This window comes from Chrysochloris asiatica, unplaced genomic scaffold, assembly GCF_000296735.1.
Source record: "Chrysochloris asiatica unplaced genomic scaffold, ChrAsi1.0 scaffold00182, whole genome shotgun sequence".
Classification (NCBI taxonomy): Eukaryota; Metazoa; Chordata; class Mammalia; order Afrosoricida; family Chrysochloridae; genus Chrysochloris; species Chrysochloris asiatica.
Window position 1 is genome coordinate 5,788,986 of NW_006408700.1, and position 18,777 is coordinate 5,807,762.

Consider the following 18,777-nt stretch of genomic DNA (forward strand, 5'->3'; position numbering starts at 1 on the left):
GAGTGAGTCTGTCTCCCTCAATGTGTTTAGCAATCTCCGGGTCCCACACGCCCCAGTCAGAGGGGCTTGGAGCTTGGTTTCATGCTCAACTGTCACTATCTTGAAATTCATCATCTTTGAACCCCACAACAATGCAGCTGCTCCTGGCTCCACACATCCCCTCATCTTGGGTGTTTGTGATTTCAGTTCATTGCTCCAGTTCCCAGAATCCCCACCCACTGCCTCCATCTTGGATCTTCCCCATCCTTCTGTGCCCCCCACCATCACCACACCCCTGTACTCTTCTTCCCCTAATCATAAGTGGACCTTTCTCCAAGAAGCAGGCCACTCTGTGCCTTGGTCCAAACTGCACTTGTGGCACCTGGAGGCTGGCTCCTTGCTCTCATCTGAGTTCTGTGAAAATCAAGAGAGCTGTGATCCATTTTATCTGGAACAATGCCAACATGAATGGTACTCTTGCTTCAACTGGCCCTCTACCCAGCCTCCAAATTTTGCCTCAAACCATCTTTTAGGCATAGGTCTCTGGAAAGACACAACAGAGGCAAATATAGCCTAGCCCAGGGTTCCCTTGATTTGCAAACTCAAGGTTTAAGGTTTGCAGGTTTAAGCAGAAGTCAGTTTTGGTGCTAATACTTCAGTTCTGTGATGAGGATGTCCTTGGAAACAACCTTGCAGATACCCTTGTCTCTCCTGGAAAAGGTGGATTCTAAAGCAGTTGCCATCCGGTCGATTCCTGTCTTGACTCTATGTGGTTCAGAGTAGAACTGTGCTCCACTGGATTTCAACAGCTGATTTTTCAGATATACATCACCAGGCTTTCTTCCCAGGTGTCTCTGGTAGATTCAAGTTACCAACCTTCTTTAGCAGTCCAGAGCTTAACGGTTTGGGCTACTAGTGACTCCAAGCATTCTAGCCCCTGGAAAAAGCAAACTGTGTCCCTCTCCCCTCCAAATATGGACCCACACTGTGTAGCAGCTACTGAAGCCAGCCACAATTTGTCTTCACACCCACAATATATAACATAAAAACCCAACCTAGGGTAAGGAGTCGACATGCGAGAACTTGGATGTATAATTTGACAATGAAGAGGCTAGGTGTGGGGAAAAGTGATTTATTCCAAGAGTATAGTAACAGCTAGGCAGCTAGGGACGTTCCAGACACCACACCGTCCCTTCCATTGTTTGTGTCACAAAGACATACAAAGACTTTGGAAAGAACTCCAAAGGGGATTACACTTAAAATGTGTTGTTTCTGCACTTGTTCTTGTGCTTGTCTTAATCACCGTGAAGCAAATGAAAAACAGCTTTACAGCTTACTAAAACTCAAACCTGCCCTCAAAGGAAGCAGTTTAAACATTTCCAACTATAAATCAGTGTTGCAATGATTCTGTGGCAGGAATCATATCTGATGGACAGAAAGCAGTCCAGACAGGAAGTCTGTCTTGTCAAAAGAAAAAGAAAAAAAAGTCACAAGGAAAATCCAATTTATCTATAAAGAGCAGGCCCTCCTACACCCCAACGTACCAGGGAAAATTGCAGGTCCTCTTTGGAAAAGTAGGGGGCGAGAGAGAGCTGGCTCAAGCCCTGCTAAGAATATAGTTTCTAAAGAAGATTCTGGACATGAAGAACAGCAATAGTAGTACAGCAAAGTGAGTGTAAATAATGCCACTGAATTGTACACTTTAAAATAGTTGGAATGGTTACAATTTTTTGTTATATATATTTCACCACAATAAAAATACTTTAAAATAAAACAAGATGAAAGGAATCACCAGAAAGCATAATATAGTATATTTAACAAGTGAGGGCAGCTCCACTCTGTGTCGTTGTGTGTCAGAATTGAGTCCACGGCACACCGTGAATAAGATGGCTGGAAATGGAATTTTGTGCGGTGCCCCTAAACTGTGCTAACATTAGAGGCAGCCTGGTATAAACTAAGTCTCTCTCTGGCCTTGCCAGACTGCAGGAAGCTTACAGAGTGTAGGGCTCTTTTCCACCAGTGGGTGCCTCACACTCTCCCTGAATGGTCAAGCTAACACATCCTGTTAACAAATGAGATGAGAGCCATAATCACAAACAACCAGGCACAAGGGAGCACCAGCCTCCCTGGTGAGGATGTCAGGGCTCCTGCCCTGCAACACTAGGAATGTCTGGGCCCTTCATCCCTGCTTTCCCCCCAAACTCAAAGCAGTGCCTGTCCAGAAGGCATAGCACTGGCAAGGAAGTGGCAATGAGCTTCAGGGATCAAGGCTCATCCCAGCTGTCTCGCTGCCCACTGGAGCAAAAGTCCAGGCTCAGGTTTTAGAGGCTCCAATGCCAAAACCACCATGTGGAGGTTTGAAAAAATGAGGGTGCTTAGCCCTAAGCAAGAATGGCTGTATGTGTTTGTGTATAACGTATGAGGGGCTTGTGTGTGTATGTGTGTGTGTGGTGTGTATACCTGGGTATACCTGTGTATGATATATTCAAGAAGGGTAAAGCCTCAAAGACAGGCCCTCAAACCAAAATGTCTAGCACACCTGTACACCAGCACCACCCCAGGATCTCAGTGTGTCTAGGGGAGCCACACACCCAGGTAAGGACACTGATCCCCATCACAAGCAAGGTTAGAAACATGAAAAGTTCTGGATACCAAAATCTCCACTGGCAACCTGGCTACATATTTGTACCACTATTTGATTCAAGACCACCAGTATATTTTTTTCAAACTTTGACTGTGACCCACATTAAGCAAATATGACATGGGCCCCAAGGATAAACAGGCACAAGCACAGATATGTAAATAACATACAACAGTTTAGGAAATAATATTTAGCCTCATTACCTGGGGTGTGCCCCACACGACCCATTCCATCATTTCTGGTGTGACTCACTAAATTGATTTTGTGATCGTCCTGTGGATCTCACATGAAGTTTAATGAAAACAGCCAGGAACTATGTCCTACAAACCCTTGGGGCTTGCAATGGCACCTTATAGTCTTTCTGGCAGTACCGCCAACCTTTTCCCCCAGGGCTGGTTCTGCACGAAGCACGCCAGAGTCATTGAGGGTCATTGGATGCCACGACAGGCCACAGAGACTGAGGAAGCAGTTTTTAAAGTAAAGGGGGCAAGGAACTCTGGTGACGCAGTCGTCCAAGCTCTGCTGCTGGTTCCAATCCACAGACGCAAAGTGGCAATCTGCTTCAGTAAACACTCCAACCTTGGAACCCCTATGGGGCAATTCTATTCTGTCCTACAAGGTCGCTATGCGACAGAATCAAGTCCACAACAATGGGCTTGGATTTGTTTGGGATTTTGTTGTTAGTTTCTAGGGTGTGCGGGCTCAGGTTCAGGCATGTAACTGACCACTTGGCCCACGTCTCAGGGGCGACTGGGGCATTACTTGCAGTCCCGTGGACAAGTTCCTTCCGGGGTTCCCAGCGGCGCCCCAGTCCGTTGGAATCTCTGGATGAGGAGGATGAGCTGGGTGGTGTCCGACTGTTCTGGATACAAGAGCATCACGCGGTCCACCTGCTCGTGCGGGAAGATGCTGCAGAGTGTGCTACGCGCCCTCAAGCGTGCGTCCAACACGCTGTCGGCAGCGGAGGGCGAGTACTCAGAGGGCCCCCCAAAGGTGCAGTCTCCCCAGCCCGACTCTGCCCAGGTCGAGCGGCCTGGGAAGCGGTCCGGCACTTGTGGGAGGACCCACGACTCCTCCGACTGCGGGCCAGGGGGAAGCAGGTCATTCTGTAGGTCCTTGGGGCAGAACCCACTCCACGGGCCGGACTGCGGTGGGTGATCGCCAGGGGCAAACGGGCGCTGGGGGCTCGAGCAGCCGGGCAGGGCTGGCTCTGGAGCTTCGGGGCACGAAGGTGCCCGTGGGCACGGCAAGGTCCCGGAGACGAAGCCACCAGCGAGCACCCAGTCGGGACAGCACAACCCTGGCGCGAGGCCTGGACCGGGGGAGAGGGTTCCCAAAAGCCCCAGATCGTCGCTGACGGCGAGCCGGGAGAAGCACCCTTCCAGGGCTGCCACGTTGCTGGCAGGTCGCTCCGGTGGGAGACTGTGCGCGCCGCCGGAGGCCCGGGGCTCGAGTCGGGTAGGTGCCAGGGCGCCCGGAGAACTGCCGGCCGCCGCCCCCGAGGCCCGCCGCCTCTCCTCCCAGGCGCCCGCTCCTGGCCAGGCCCGGGTTTGGGCACGCAGCTCGTCCGCCACGGCCAACTGCGCGCGGTGCGGCCTCTCTGGGTGGTAGAACTTGCACTTGATGCCATAAGTACATTTTTTGCCTGGAAAGGGCGGGAGAGAGACACAGGGCGCGGGTGAGACCTCGGGCTGGGAGACACCTTGCTCCAGGAAGGCTGCCTGGTCGCTGCAGACGCCACCGAAAGGCCTTGGAATTGGCGTCCCTCGCTTCGGGCAGGATTAGTGGTGTGGTGCTCACCAAGCCCAAGACGGAGAAGAGTGGGTGTCGGGGCTGGGAACTCCCTTCTGACACTAAGAACAAACCTCTAGGTCTAGTGTATTTCAACGTGCACTTTCCCAGAGACCTGTGGGGGTGGTGAGTAGATGACCAGAGGAATTTATCACCAGTGCTGCCTGGGTTTCCACCACTGCCCTCTTACAGAGGGTTCTAATTAAGGGGATCAAAGACTTGATCATCCAAACTGGGGCACTTTTGAGACGGAAAGGGGCCACAACAAGCTTTTGTTGAGTTCTGTGCCTTTCTAACAAGGCACAAAATCCAAGACTAGGGCAGAACTTGCCAAAGCAGAGCTAGTGAAAGAACTGGCTAGAGGCTGGGTCCCAGTAGGGCAAACCCCTTAACTGGCAGAAGCCCATGAGGGTCTGAGGTATCAGGAGAAGGAACTGAGAAAGGGAAGTTTTGTGGTGCCCACAGCCTTCCTGCTTCCTGGACTCAGTCTTGACCTGAGTGTGACCTTGCATCCGGCCCTCACAGAAGTACCCATGCAATAGACAAACATGAGATCAGTTCATCGTTCCAATCGCCCTGTCTGGAAACTACGGCCCAGAGAGGGTAAGTTACCGCTCCAGCGTCACACAGCTGGTTGAGGGCAGAATCCGGATTAGAACCCAGGCTGCTGAGCACCAGGCCAGTGCTTGTCACTGTACCCCTGAGCTGCCCAGAACAGTCCTAGGGTACATAAAGTCCCAGGGTGCCACCCACCGTAGGGGCAGTGTTGCCAGGATGGTGCCGGAGGCTTGGGTTTCCGGCTTAGAAAGTTGCTCAGGGTGGGTCCTCGGCGGCCCAGGGGGTCATCAGGAGGCATAAACCTGGAAATAAGCACAGGGAGATGACAGCAAAACCAACTCATCCCTGATACTGACAAGGGAGCTGGTCCAGGCCTGGGTTTCATAGTGTTTTAAAGCAGCAAACATAGGGCCCAACAAGATCACAGGGGACTGGCCACCTGGGCCCTGGAGGGTGTCTGTGTGGTATAGGTCAGGGCTGCAGGGTCAGCATGGTATCACCTAGGAATTTGTTTTACAAAATGCAGGCCCCAGGGCTTCATCAGACTCTCAAGCTGGCCAGGTGATGCTCAGCCACGGCACCTGAAGTGTAATTGGTACAGGGCTTTCCTGGGTTCTGCTCTGAAAGCTGCCTTCCTCGCCACCAGTCCTGTTACTGTAAAGTCGATTCAGACTTACAGCACCTCCATTAGAGCCATGCAGCCTAGGGTTTTCAAAGCTCTGACTTTTCAAAAGTCCATTGCCAGCCCTTTCTTCCAAGGTACCAACTCAATGGGTCCAAAGCCTCAGTGGCCACCCTTCTGCAGCCCGGGAGACTCTGGCTTTGCCTAGAGCACCCTGACTCTTCTTCACCTGGTGTTCCACCTCTACCTTGTCTAGCTCTCCTCTCCAGCATTAAGTCCTAACAAGGCAGGTGCTCACACTCAAAGGGGAAAACAAAATTCCTCAGGAGGAACATTCTCCTCCCTTGAGCGGGATCTGTTTTTTCAGACCTTCATTACCTGGAGACAAAGGTTCTCTGGAGGGGGTTGTGGATTCTAAGTAGGGACCTGTTTTCTGGGCTAGTGGTCTCCTAAGGATCATGCTGGCGTCCACCCTGCAGGCCCTGCATACTAGCCCAGTCCCGGGAGCTGGGCCATCCTGGGTCCTATGCAGCCTCTGGCTCAGATCCCAGCTACACAGCCTGCTCAGAGCTGGTCCCCAGCCAAGAATCTGGGAGCGGCCACTGGAGTGATTCCAGACTTCACCCCCTGCTCTCTCATAGGTCTCGGCAGTCACAACTGTGCCAAGAGGGCCCAGTGGACATGCCTGGGGCTCCAGGGTGAGTGCCTTCGTCCACAGGGCCATGGCAGGCCCTTAGCAGAGGCCAGTGTGTCATAAGGACTTGGTCAGGCACCAGATACAGCCAGGACCATTAGACCACAGTGAGCATTTTCTGGAACACACGGTTAATTAAGAAATTGGCCAGATCCCTCTGGGCCTGAACAGGACAGTGGGAGCCGCTGGCCTGTATCTGGATATGACAGTGAGAGGTACTATGGGGCAATATCTGCCCTGGACTCAGAAGGGGGTTCCCCCTCTACTGCTGCAGAGATTGTGAGACAACAGTGACCCCTTGGGGCTTGGAAATGGAACCTGAGTCCCACTCTGTCTTTTAAGTGCCAACTCAAAGTGACCCTGTATACGGTTTCCAAGGAGCAGCTGGTGGGTTTGAACTGCGGACCTTGTGGTTCACAGTCCAGTGCTGATCCTACAGTGCCACACCAGGAGTCATGAATTCCAGTCTAGAGCCACAGAAAAGGTTATGTTGCATATCATTCAAAATTTCAAAACAAAAAGACACATAAAACCATAAAATATGCCAGAGAAAGTGAACCATGTTCCAATTTCTCCCCATGATGACTTTCTGTGCTCTTATCTGAAGTATTATAAGTTCTTTCCAAAGAGAAAACTTTCAGGTGCTCTCTGAACACGTTGGGTCCACTTGTCGGGTAAGTCAGTGCTGAGTCAGTTAGATGACAGTGACCATGGGGACAGATAGGTCAGGGACTATGGTGACGAAGCAGCCCCCTTGGGAAAACACCAAGAATGGCTGAGTGGCTCTGTTTCCAGGACTGGGACCACTTTGCTCCCCACATGGTGTGTCCATGATGCCCACCCGCTTTGTTCAGACTCCTGGGAGTGGCGTGTTAGTCCTCCCATCCCACCCACTGGCATCGGAACCCTGTTCCCCCACACATACCTGTCATTGACAAAGGAGAACATGAGCAGTCGCTGTTCGATGAACCACTTCCACTCCGGGTTCTCACTTTGCAGGTCTCGGTAGTTGTCGTTGGAGACGATAACGCCGTCTTGCTCATACGCCAACTTGACAATGTAGCGGTCGTCATAACAGACCACCCGCTTGCCGCTCACCCTGCGAGACGGGGTATACACCAGCACGGACTGCCGCTCCAGTTCCTCCAGCACGTGACGCTCTGGGGGCCACAGGGCACACGGGGTGGTATACACCACTGTCTCAGAGGACCCCAGCCCCCCTCCCCACCCCCTCTAGGGTTAATGTCAACTTCTTTCACTAAATCATATGGAATTTGCCCGCAGCCAAAGGTCAAGAGGGTTCTTAGCTTCTGACCTGCGTATGTTTGATAAGGAGTCTCTGGGTGGTGTAAATGGTTAATGGGGTTGGCTATTAGTAGAAAGACTAGAGGTTGGACTCCCCCCCGGAGGGACCTGGGAAGAAAGCCCTGGTGATCTGCTTTCAAGAAATCGGTTATGGAAACCCCTGTGGAGCACATGTCTACTTTGACACACAGGGAGTCACCGTGAGTCTGAACTGATTCGGTAGCATCTGGTGATATCATACGAGAAGTCCGGAGTATGCGTCCCAGCAAGGTGAAGTAGCTGTTTAAGGATACCTTAGGCCACAGTGCTTGTCTAATGATTCCCTGATGCAATGCCCTTAAAAGAACCAGGACCATGGTGGACAGAGAGGCCTCTCCAGGAGAGACATTCATATTGTTACTGGCATCCAACCATGGTGCAGGAGTTGTTAGGAACCTCACACCCATCCCATATGTAAGGCTTTGGTGGGGAGCCCGTGTCTGAGGGTCACAGGCCTGTCTTCTCCCTAATAGAAGAATCTGTTGAGAGACATTCCAGAATGCAGCAGCTATAACTGATGTTTCTAACAGGCAGAAAAATGTCATAGGAAAAGCTGAGGATAAAAGATCTACCGGCCTAACTTGATCTCTGTTTGCATGAAGCCACAGTGGGAGAAGGAGAGTCCAGAGTAAAAAAAAAAAAGGAAGTGTGTGGCTAATCGTCTCCATGAAGAAACTACCTCTTATGCCTTGAGACCAGAGAAGGGATAGCAGTCTTCCATTGCTGAACGTTTTGATCAGAAAGTCTATGAAAGAGTCCTGTTCACAAGGAGGAAAACGCAGATCATGCTTTCTTCCCACTTACATTTCCATTTATGTTCTGTTCATTGGCATTAATTTTGCATGGAAGTCTCCTGGTATAGAAGTCTAAGAGTTGTTCTGGGGTCTGTCTATTCTAGAAGTGGATATTGTTGAATTGTAGAGAAGGGTGATTTATAAGATGGTGCCAAATTGCTTTCCAGAAAAGTTGTACTCTTTACAGACCAAACACAGCATACGGGACAACTGATTCAGAATTCTCTAGCTGGCAATGGGTTTAGTTTTGTGGGGGTTTGCTGACGCTTGGAATTTTCAAAATTTTGAGTTTTTGCCAACCTGGTGGGTGTAAAATGGCTTCTTACTGTAGTTTTATTTTGCATTTCTCTGGTTACTGGGACTGAACATCTTGTCACTTCTTTATTCATCATTTACATGTTCTTTGTATGTGAAAGGCCTGTTCATGCGTTAGCCTATATTTCTATTGGTCCTTTGTCTTTGTCATATTAGTTTGGGGAAGATCTGGACAGATTCTGGACAGTAATCCTTTGTCAGTAATATATGACCTCTCCCAGTCTGAGACCTGCCTTTACATGTTTTTATTTTCAGGGCATATATGAATGAACTGAAGCTTTTGTTTTAATGCAGTTAAATCCATTCATCTTTTGTCCATACATTGGTGGCTTTTTTAAAAATTCTTGATCCCCAAATGATTTCCTTCCTCTTTACGTAAAGTATATTTAAATATTGCACAACTGTTGAAAGCCACCATTCTCCATGTTAAGAACATAAAGAATTGGGGGGGGGAGGGGCAACCAGTTGATAATGGAGAACTGAGCACAGATATTGATCCCCCTCCTTGTTAAAATCCCACTGAAATGAAGTAAAGAAGTTCATAAGGGGGGCCCATAAACACATTAAAAATGGCCTTGCAGACAGCAGCAAACTCAGGATTTTGACACATTTTAGGAAGACAGAAAGCAGACGGGATCATATTGACAGACCAGAATAGAATGTGTGACAGACTGAGATAAGGTGGGAATCATTTCCCTCAAAACATTCCAGGTAGGACATGGTGAGTCAGCAGACTCAGGATGAGCAATGGAAGGACTGGCCATGGAGCAGGTGTGTCCAGGGGTCTGGACTTCCCCTCTTTTCCTACCCTTCGGCTAAAACCACCATAAAGAATGTGAAGCTATAGCCAGGAAGAGGGAAGACTCTTGTATGTCTGTTGATTACGCAAAGTAGAGCTGTCATCTTGGTAACCCTGGGCTTCATGGCAGGCAGAGGTGTGCAGTTGCCTGCCTGCTCCAAGCTTTGGTGTGCTAAAGTGAAATCTGCCAGTAACCACAAAGGGTCAGCGCTGCCATTCATAGAAAGGTTCACAAACTAGGAGAGAAAACCCATGCAGTCAAGTGTATATTTAACCAGTCTAGACCTTGATTCACAAATGAAGGCTGACGACCAAGATCACCAGACTTTTGACAGGAAGACCCAACAGCATTCATACGCACGGACACACACACACAAGGAGGGACTAAGATGAACAAAGAGAATTGACCTCAGAAAAGCTAATAGTGGTGGGCACATGTGAGGCCCATGAGTCAGGAATCACGAACCCAGGTCTCGTGCATGGAAGGCGAGAATTCTACCACAGAACCATTGCCCTCTCAAGTTTGTATTACTTGAGAAATAATCAAGGAAATGCTGCATCCATAAAACAAGAACAGCATTTTATTTTTTTTTTTAAAGGATAGAGACAGAGGAAAATAAAGAAGTAACAGGTAACCATTGTCAAAATAAAAACAAATGGAAGTCAACAAACAAGTCTTTGGTAAAAGTCTGGAAGAAAAAGTCAAGAAAATCTCCTTAAATCACAGAGACCTACCCTACTTCATCTTTGCTGTGCTAATACAATGCTAACAATGGTTTAGCATCAGACATCTTGCACAGAAAGTAAACCAAATACAAACAAAACCGTTTAAACCACCATTTTTTATTCTCTGTAGCTTAAAATATTCTGATACAAGAATCAAAAATCAAGATTTCACTAGGTTTCAACTTCTTTCTGAGTCTTATTCTTTTTCTTATGTTTTTAACTGGAGGGCCAAACATTAACTTGCTGAAGGGGAAAGCAAAAATAATTAAGTCAATAAAATACATGAGATTGGATTAGGTGCTCATTAAATAAACACTGCCTGACTGGTATGGTGCTGTAGGATTAATACTGGACTGTGAACCACAAGGTCATCAGTTCAAACCCACTTCAGGGTCACTTTGAGTCAGAACCAACAAAACAGCACTTAACAACAGTAACAACAACCTTACTGGAGTCCTGGCGTGGCTCTGTAAGATAAGCACTGGACAGCTAACTACATTTCAGTCCCACCAGCCACTCCTCTGAAACCCTATGCAGGGTTACTATGAATTGCAACCGACTCAACGGCACTTAACAACAACAACTTGACTGAGTGAATTACGGATGAACTTGTTAGGAGTGGGATGCAGGTCCAATCTTTCTGTGGTGGTGATTATGTGCTGTGGAGTCAGTTCTGACTCATAACGACTCTGCACATATGCAGGGTTTTCGAGGCTGTAAATCTTTCTCCCACGGAACTGCTGATAGTTTCGAACTGTTGACCATAAGATTAGCAACCTAACTCATAACCATTATGTTACCATAGAGTGCTAAAAGTCCTAAGGTATTATTTAAATTTTTAAAAACTTAATAATTGACACTAGAAGATGGATACTTACTGATGAAGATCAAAGAGCACAGCCTTTGGTATGGATTGCATCTCAATGTAAACAAAACAAAAATAAAAATCCTCACAACTGGACCAATAAACAGCATTCTTATCAATGGGAGAAAAGATAGAAGTTGTCAAGGACTTCATTCTTCTTGAAGGATCAACCATCAACACTTATGGAAGCAGCAGTCAAGAAATCAAATGACGTATTGCATTAGGCAAATCTCCTCCACAAGACCTTTTTAAAGTGTTGAAGAGCAAAGATGTCAGGCCTGAGGACTAAGGTGCGCCCGACCCAAGCCATGGTATTTTCAATAACCTCATATGCAAGTGAAAGCTGGACAGTAAATAAGGAAGACCAGAGAAGAATTGATGCTTTTGAGTTATGGTGTTGGAGCAGAATATTGAAAGTGCCATGGACTGCCAAAAGAACCAACAGATCTGTGTTGTTAGAAGTGCAGCCAAAGTGCTCCTTGGAGGCCAGGATGGCCAAACTTTGTCTCTCATACTTTGGACATATTGTCAGGAGGGACCAGTCACTGGAGAAGGACATCACATTTGGTAAGGTCAGTGAAAAAGAGGAAGACCCCCAGTGAGATGGATTGGCCAAGTAGCAGCAGCATCAATGGACTTAAGCATGGTGACAATTGTGAGGTGGGCCCAGGACTGGGCCGTGTTTCATTCTGTTGTGCATAGGGTCGCTATGAGTTGGTACCGACACGATAGCACCTAACAACAACAACATAAGATACTGTTCACTCACCTATTCAACAACTATTTATTGAACACCAACCCTCTGCCAGGCACTATGCTGAGTGCTAGGGCTATAGCAGTGAATAATAGTCGGAGCCTTCTCAGAGCTTAGAGTCCAGTGAGGAAGGTGGTGGTTATGTGCTATGGAGTCAGTTTCGACTTATAGCAACCCTACACAGGGTATCCGAGGCTGTAAATCTTTATGGGAGCAGAAAGCCACATCTTTCTCCCATGGAGCGGCTGGTAGCTTTGAACTGCTGACCTTTTGGTTAGCAGCTCAGCTCAAAATCCACTATGCTACCAGAGCTCCTTAGTGAGGAAGATGGTTGTTATTGCTGTTGTTAAGTGCCTTTGAGTCAATTCAACTCATAGCAACCCTATATAGGGTTTCCAAGGAACAGCTAGTTACCTTGAACCACCCACCTTGTGGTTCAACCAGACCTTGCAGTCCAGTGCACTAACCGCAGTACCACACAGGACTCCAGTGAAAACGGTGGTGGTGGTGGTGGTTGTGTGCCGTGGAGTCGGTTCCGACTCATAACCACCCTGTACAGGGTTTCCTAGGCTGTAAATTTTTATGAGAGCAGAAAGCCTCACCTTTCTCTAGCTGGTAGTTTCGAACTGCTGACTCTGAGGTTAGCAGCCCGATTCATAACCACTACGCTAGATACCAGTAAATGAAGAATGAAGTGGCTAGCTGGCTACAGTTGTAAGGAGGGCTAAGGAGGAAAGATGTGTGTGACCACATGAGTGTCTCTCTGCAGCAGCATACCTCTAATAGGGGTATCAGATCTTGATGGTTCTTTCCTCCAGGATGGGACAAAAACCTTGATGGAGGTGTGTCCTCTGCCCCGGAACCAGTCCACAGCCAGCTGGATTCCCCGGCAAGAGAAGGCTTCTTTGTTTCCATGGCTACAAGGGGAAAACAAGGGAATGCAGAGACATGGAATGGATTCCTAAAGAGGTGATTCTCCTTGGGAATATTCTGGTCACAGTCATATAATCCAAAGGCAGCCGGGTCAACCTGCATTTTAAAAATAGTTCATTCTTTGCAAATAATATACATTCCTTTATCTAGAAGCATGTTGTTGTTGTTGTTAAGTGCCGTGGAGTCGATTCCAACCCATTGTTGTTGTTAAGTGCCTTCGAGTAGATTCCGACCCATAGCGATCCTGTATAGGGTTTCCAAGGCGCAGCTGGTGAGTTTGAACCACTGACCTTGCAGTTCAAACAGCTTTGCAGTCTGGCGTATTAATCCACAGCACCACACCAGGACTTCTGCTCGTGATAAATAAGCAGAGGGTTCCAAGAGGAGTAAATTCCAATTAATGAGAGGATCATATCTAGTAAATAATAAGGATCAACAAAATGAACAAGGGCAGCCATCTGCAAAATTATCGTCACCCTATGTGTTATGGTATGGCGCTGTGGACTAATGCGTCAGACTGCAAAGTTGTTTGAACTGCAAGGTCAGTGGTTCAAGCTCACCAGCTCCTCCTTGGAAACCCTCTACAGGGTCACGATGGGTCGGAATCGACTCAACAACACTTAACAACAACAATGTGTTATTAAGTAGTGTGGTGCTGTAGGATCAGCACTGGACTGCAAATCACAAAGATAGCAGTTTAAACCCATCAGCTGCTCCTTAGAAACCCTAGACAGGGTCACTATGGGTCAGAACCAACTTGATGGCACTTAACAGCAACAACGTGTTATTAAAGGAGCCCTGTGGCACTGTGGCTTGAGCATTGGACTGCTAAGCTCAAGGTAGGTGGTTCAAATCCACCAGTCTCTCTGCAGAGGAAAGATGAAGCTGTCTGCTCTTGTAAACGATTTACAGTGTTGGAAACCCCAAGGAGCACTTCTCCTCTGTCCTACAGGGTCTCGATAAGCTGGTATCAATTCAGTGGCCATGGTTTTACGTGTTATTAAGGAGCCATGGTGGCGCTGTGTTGGGAGAGATTTGAGCTGAAGGTCTCAGACTTGGGGGCAGTTTAACCGAAGGGTTGCAACTGAACAGCTGTGGTCCAGAAAATCAGGCTGCTCCCAGGTCAAATTGCCCCCTGAGGAACTTGCAGGGCTGCCTCGGGGGACAAAGGTTTTTCCTAGTATGACCTTCAGTTCAAATCTGCAAAAACATCAAGTTGCCCTATCTTTGTTTCCTTAGCAATTACATTCTTCTGATAAAGTCCTGCTTACTGCTTGAATCAATACACCAAATGTTTTTTGCACTCTTTTCCCTGCCCCCAGCACCTCCTTTGAGATATAATAAATGTGCTGAATCTAGGTCTCTGTCACAGTATCTCCATCAGAGTGCTGTGTCCCACCTGGTCTCAACTTTACTATTTTAATTTTGTGTCTTTTGTCTTCCTTTTTTTCTAATTTCCTGTCGCATCTGCTCAAGTTTAATCTCTCCATGCAGGTTGCGGAGTATAGCCAGTTGTCGGACACGACAGTGCTGTGAGTTAAGCATTGAGCTGCTAACCACAAAGTCAACAGTTGAAACTGTGCAGGAGAAAAATGAGGCTGTCTGTTCCCATAAAGACTAACTGTCTTGAAAACCTTATGAAGCAGATCTACTCTGTCCAATGGGGTTGCATGAGTCAGAATCCACTTGAAGGCAGTGGGTTTGGTTTCTTAGTTTCATGTGTTCTTGAGCTTCCCAAGTTCAAGCCAAGAGGCTGACAGAGACAGAATGAGGTCTTTCAGAGAAGCAGAAAGAAAACCAGAAGAGTGCTCCATCATGGAAGTCCAGGGAAGAAGGTAGTTGAATGCTGCTGAGGATGGCCAATGGAGTCTGAACTATCCCACAGACTCACTGCAGGGTCACTGGTGATGTGTGGAGAAGGACACAGGTGGGTCAATCTGAGATACTGAGAAGGTAAGAGCAGTTAGACTTAGTCAGAATGGGTCACCATGTGGCCGTACATTAGATGACTCTTCTCTGCTCCCTTCCAGCCGCCAGTCCTTCTTTCTGCCTTTTGTTCTTCCTCCATGCCCAACACACGGCCTCTGCACCTCCTGTTTCCTCCACACCCAATTAAATGAGCCCTGATGGCACTACGGGTTAGGCATTGAGCTGCTAACCATGATGTTGGTGGTTCAAAGGAGAAAGATGAGGCTGTCTGCTCCTGTAAAGATCTACAGTCTCAGAGACCCTCAGTCGGTATAAACTGGAAACCCTTGGTCGCTATAAGTCGGATTCAATTCAGTGGCAGAAAGTCTTAGGTCCAGTTAACCCCTCCGCATCTTTCAGATTTCAGCCTTATCTTCACTTCCTCAGGAAAGAATCCAATACCTCCTAGACATACAAGCACCATTGACACTGATCTATGGGATGACTTGAATTGAGTCTCCCACCTCAGTAGATAATGAGTTCCTTTGGTTCACAAATGAGTTCCTGGGATCTAGCACACTGCCAGATAATTGATAGGCCTCAATGAACATTTGTTGAATAAATGAATGGCTGAGAAGAAACCAGCCTTGTAGACAGCTGGAGGAACAACAGTCCAGACAAGGCGAGACTGGGTGTATTCTGCTGTCATTGTTGTTGTGTGTGCCTTCAAGTTGATTCCAAGTCATAGCTACCCTGTTAATAGGGTTTCCAAGACTATAAATCTCAAAGGAAGCAGAAAGCTTCATCTTTCTCATACGGAGCAGATGGTCAACTGTCAACCTGTGGTTGACAGCTTAACACATAACCCACTATACCATCAGGGCTCTGCTGTATTCTGTTGTTGTTAAGTTCTGTCGAATTGATTCCAGCTCATAACAACCCTGGATAGGGATTCAGCTAGTGAGCTTGAATCACCGACCTTACGGTTTGAACTGACCTTGCAGTCCAGTGCATTAACCTGTAGCACCACACCAGGACTCTTGCTGTATTCTAGGGACTCAGAAAGAGTAAATGGGAGAGTAATATGAGATGAAATGGCCACTGTTACCAACTGAACTGTTCAGCCCATAAATAACGTGGGTGTGATCCTATCTGGAAACAGGGATTTTCTTTTGATTTTTTTAATGAGCTTTTACCAGTGTAAAGGAGCTCTGGTAGCATAGTGTTTATGAATCGGGCTGTGGTCCGCAAGGTCAGCAGTTCCACGCTACCAGCAGCTCTGCGGGAGAAAGATGAGGCTTTCTTTTCCCATAAAGATTTACAACCTCAGAAACCCTGTTCAGGGTTGCTAAGGGTCAGAACTGACTCGACAGCACTTAACAACAACAATAACAGTGTAGGGTGGATCCTAAACCTAATCACTTCTGAGTTATAAGAAGACCAGACTGGGTACAGAGATCTATATAAGTGATAAGTGACCCGCTGATACAGTGCAACCCAAATCTAAATCCTAACGACATCCTTTACTGAAATGGAAACCTAATCACCAGCTTTACATGGAAAGGAAAGAGGCCCCAAATAGCCAAAACAAAATTGAAAAAGAAACAAAGCAGACACCTCACACTTCCAATCTCATGGCCACAAGGTCAGTGTGAACCACAAGGTCAGAATCCACTCCACGGCACTTAGCAACAACACCAACCAATACAGCCTGGTACTGGTACAATCACAGACACATAGACTAATGGAATAGATTTGAGAAGCCAAAAGCAAATTCATCCATCTATGGACAGCTGATTTCCAACAAGGGGTCAAAGTCCATTCAATGGAAAAGAAACAGCCTTTTTAACAAATTTTGTTTGTTATTTGTTAAGTGCTGTCTAGTTGGTTCTGACCCATAGTGACCCTGTATTGGATTTCCAAAGAGCTGCTGGTGAGCTTGAACCACCAACCTTGTGGATCAAATGATTTGCAGTCCAGCGCATTAACCCAAAGTGCCACACAAGGATTCCAATTTAACAAATGATGCTGGCAAAATTGGTATCCATTTGCAGGAAAACGAAACATGCCTCACACCACACACAAAAATGAACTCAAAATGCATTAAAGACTTAAATGTTAAAGCTAAAACGACAAAGTTCCTGGAAGCTAACATAGGGACAAAACCATAGGACCTAATTTTTTTGCAGAAATAGACTAACAAACATACAAAAAACAGAAGACAAATTAGATAACTGGGACCTTATGAAAATTAAATGCTTATGCTCAGAAAAAGACACTATCAAAATATTAAAAGGAGAATCTACAGACCTGGAAAAAATCTTTGGTAATGACATAAGTGATAAAGTTTTCATCTCTAATGTATATAGAAAACTTCAACAATTCAACAACAAAAAGACATTTTTTTTTTTTAATAGGGAAAGGATATGAACAGACACTTCACTAAAGAGAACATCTAGATAATTAACTAACACATGTAAAGATGCTGACAACCATTAACTAATGTTGTTGTCAATGTTGTTGTTACTAATGTTGTTGTTAATGTTGTTCTTAAGTGCCATCCAATCTGTTCCAACTCATGGGAACCTTGTACAGGGTTTCCAAGGAGCGAATGGTGAGTTTGAACTGATGACCTTGTGGTTCAAACCAGCCTCGTGGGTCAGTGCTTTATAAACTACAACGAGATACCATTTCACCCCTGCAAAAACTGGCACTGATCAAAAATCATGAAACAGCTGCTCGGAGTTGTCCATAGATGGACAACTTTCCTTGACGGAAAGTGGTTTCATCTCAGCTGCGTTGCCAACACCTCCACCCAGGACAGCTCCCCCTCCCCGGGCCACTCCCCTCTTGCCCACGAGTCCCCTCACCTCCTAGGCCTCTGAGACCTGATATTGTGGAGTGAGGTGAGAGAAGGCCCCGGGAGGGTAGTTACTGCTGAGGAGCTGTAGTAGGGGTCACGCTGATAGAGGTACTGACAACTGACGCTCAGAAACCGCTCCACCAGCTGAATGCCCTGCTGAAACAGGAGACTAGATGTCAGCCAAAGGTCTTTAGCTTGAGACTAATTGAGTCTGCTCATGATAATGGCCTCAAAATGACAGCAAGGTTAAGAGACATTGAAGTAAAAGATTTTCTTAGTCTAACTCAGTTCTTTGGCTTTAACATGGAAACATTTTCTCTAGCTGTGAATTTACTGCACAGGTTTCTGTCCAAAATGAAGGTACAGTCCAAGCACCTTGGATGTGTAGGACTGAGCTGCTTCTACTTGGCTGTAAAATCAATAGAAGAAGAGAGGACTGTCCCACTGGCAAATGACTTGATCTGAATAAGCCAGTATAAGTTGACGGTTTCTCACTTGATGGGAGTGGGAAAGACTGTATTGGAGAAGGTATGTTGGAAAGTTGGCATACAAATCAAAGCTTCTACTGCCTTTCAGTTTCTGCAACTGTATCACTCACTCATTCAAGAGAGCTTACCATCTGAAAGTAGAAGTAGCCTTACTTTTGAAAGACTAAAGCCCAACTTAAGGCATGCCACTGCAGGGTCATATTTTCTAAAGCAAAGCCCTCTGTGTTGTCATCATCTATCACTGCACTGGAGATCCAATCACAGAAAGACTAGCATGTCTTCAGAAACATAGATAAATGCCAAGATAAATGGCAGAGATTTGACCTTCTGGCAAGAACTGGTATCCAAGTGTATAATAGAATATTCATCACACAAATGTTCCAAACCAAATATTCACAAGCTCAAATGGATTGTTTCTGGACAAACGGCAAGGTAGTTGAAGCATAGCTACTATAGGATAACACACCTTCCAACAATTTCTGAAGCAGTCCCTTAATCGGATTATTACAGCAACAAAAAACTTGTTTCTGAAGCCTTTCTCTACAACCCACAGCAACGGAATTCATAGTTAGAATGGATTTAAACTGTGAAACCTCAAAAGATCTCAACACAACTTGTTCTCAGATTTGGGAAACAGACTACTTAATATTATGCTATAGTGGAATTATATTTAGATTTGAATTCACCTGTGAGGCATACAAAT

At 46.7% G+C, this 18,777-nt stretch overlaps 1 protein-coding gene and 1 pseudogene across 1 annotated transcript in view; one reads left to right on the top strand and one right to left on the bottom strand.

The window, feature by feature from the left end:
- Positions 1-3,378: 3,378 nt before the first annotated feature.
- ZC3H12D (zinc finger CCCH-type containing 12D) overlaps positions 3,379-18,777 on the bottom strand; it is a 34,826-nt gene continuing 19,427 nt past the window's right edge. Inside the window, exons 2-5 of the mRNA XM_006872076.1 lie at positions 12,660-12,799; positions 7,211-7,445; positions 5,165-5,271; positions 3,379-4,265 (exon numbers count right to left, since the gene is read on the bottom strand). Of these exons, the coding sequence (XP_006872138.1) occupies positions 3,379-4,265; positions 5,165-5,271; positions 7,211-7,445; positions 12,660-12,799 (1,369 nt within the window). The remainder of the gene's footprint in view (positions 4,266-5,164; positions 5,272-7,210; positions 7,446-12,659; positions 12,800-18,777) is intronic.
- Positions 17,692-18,570, top strand: LOC102839149 (annotated as a pseudogene).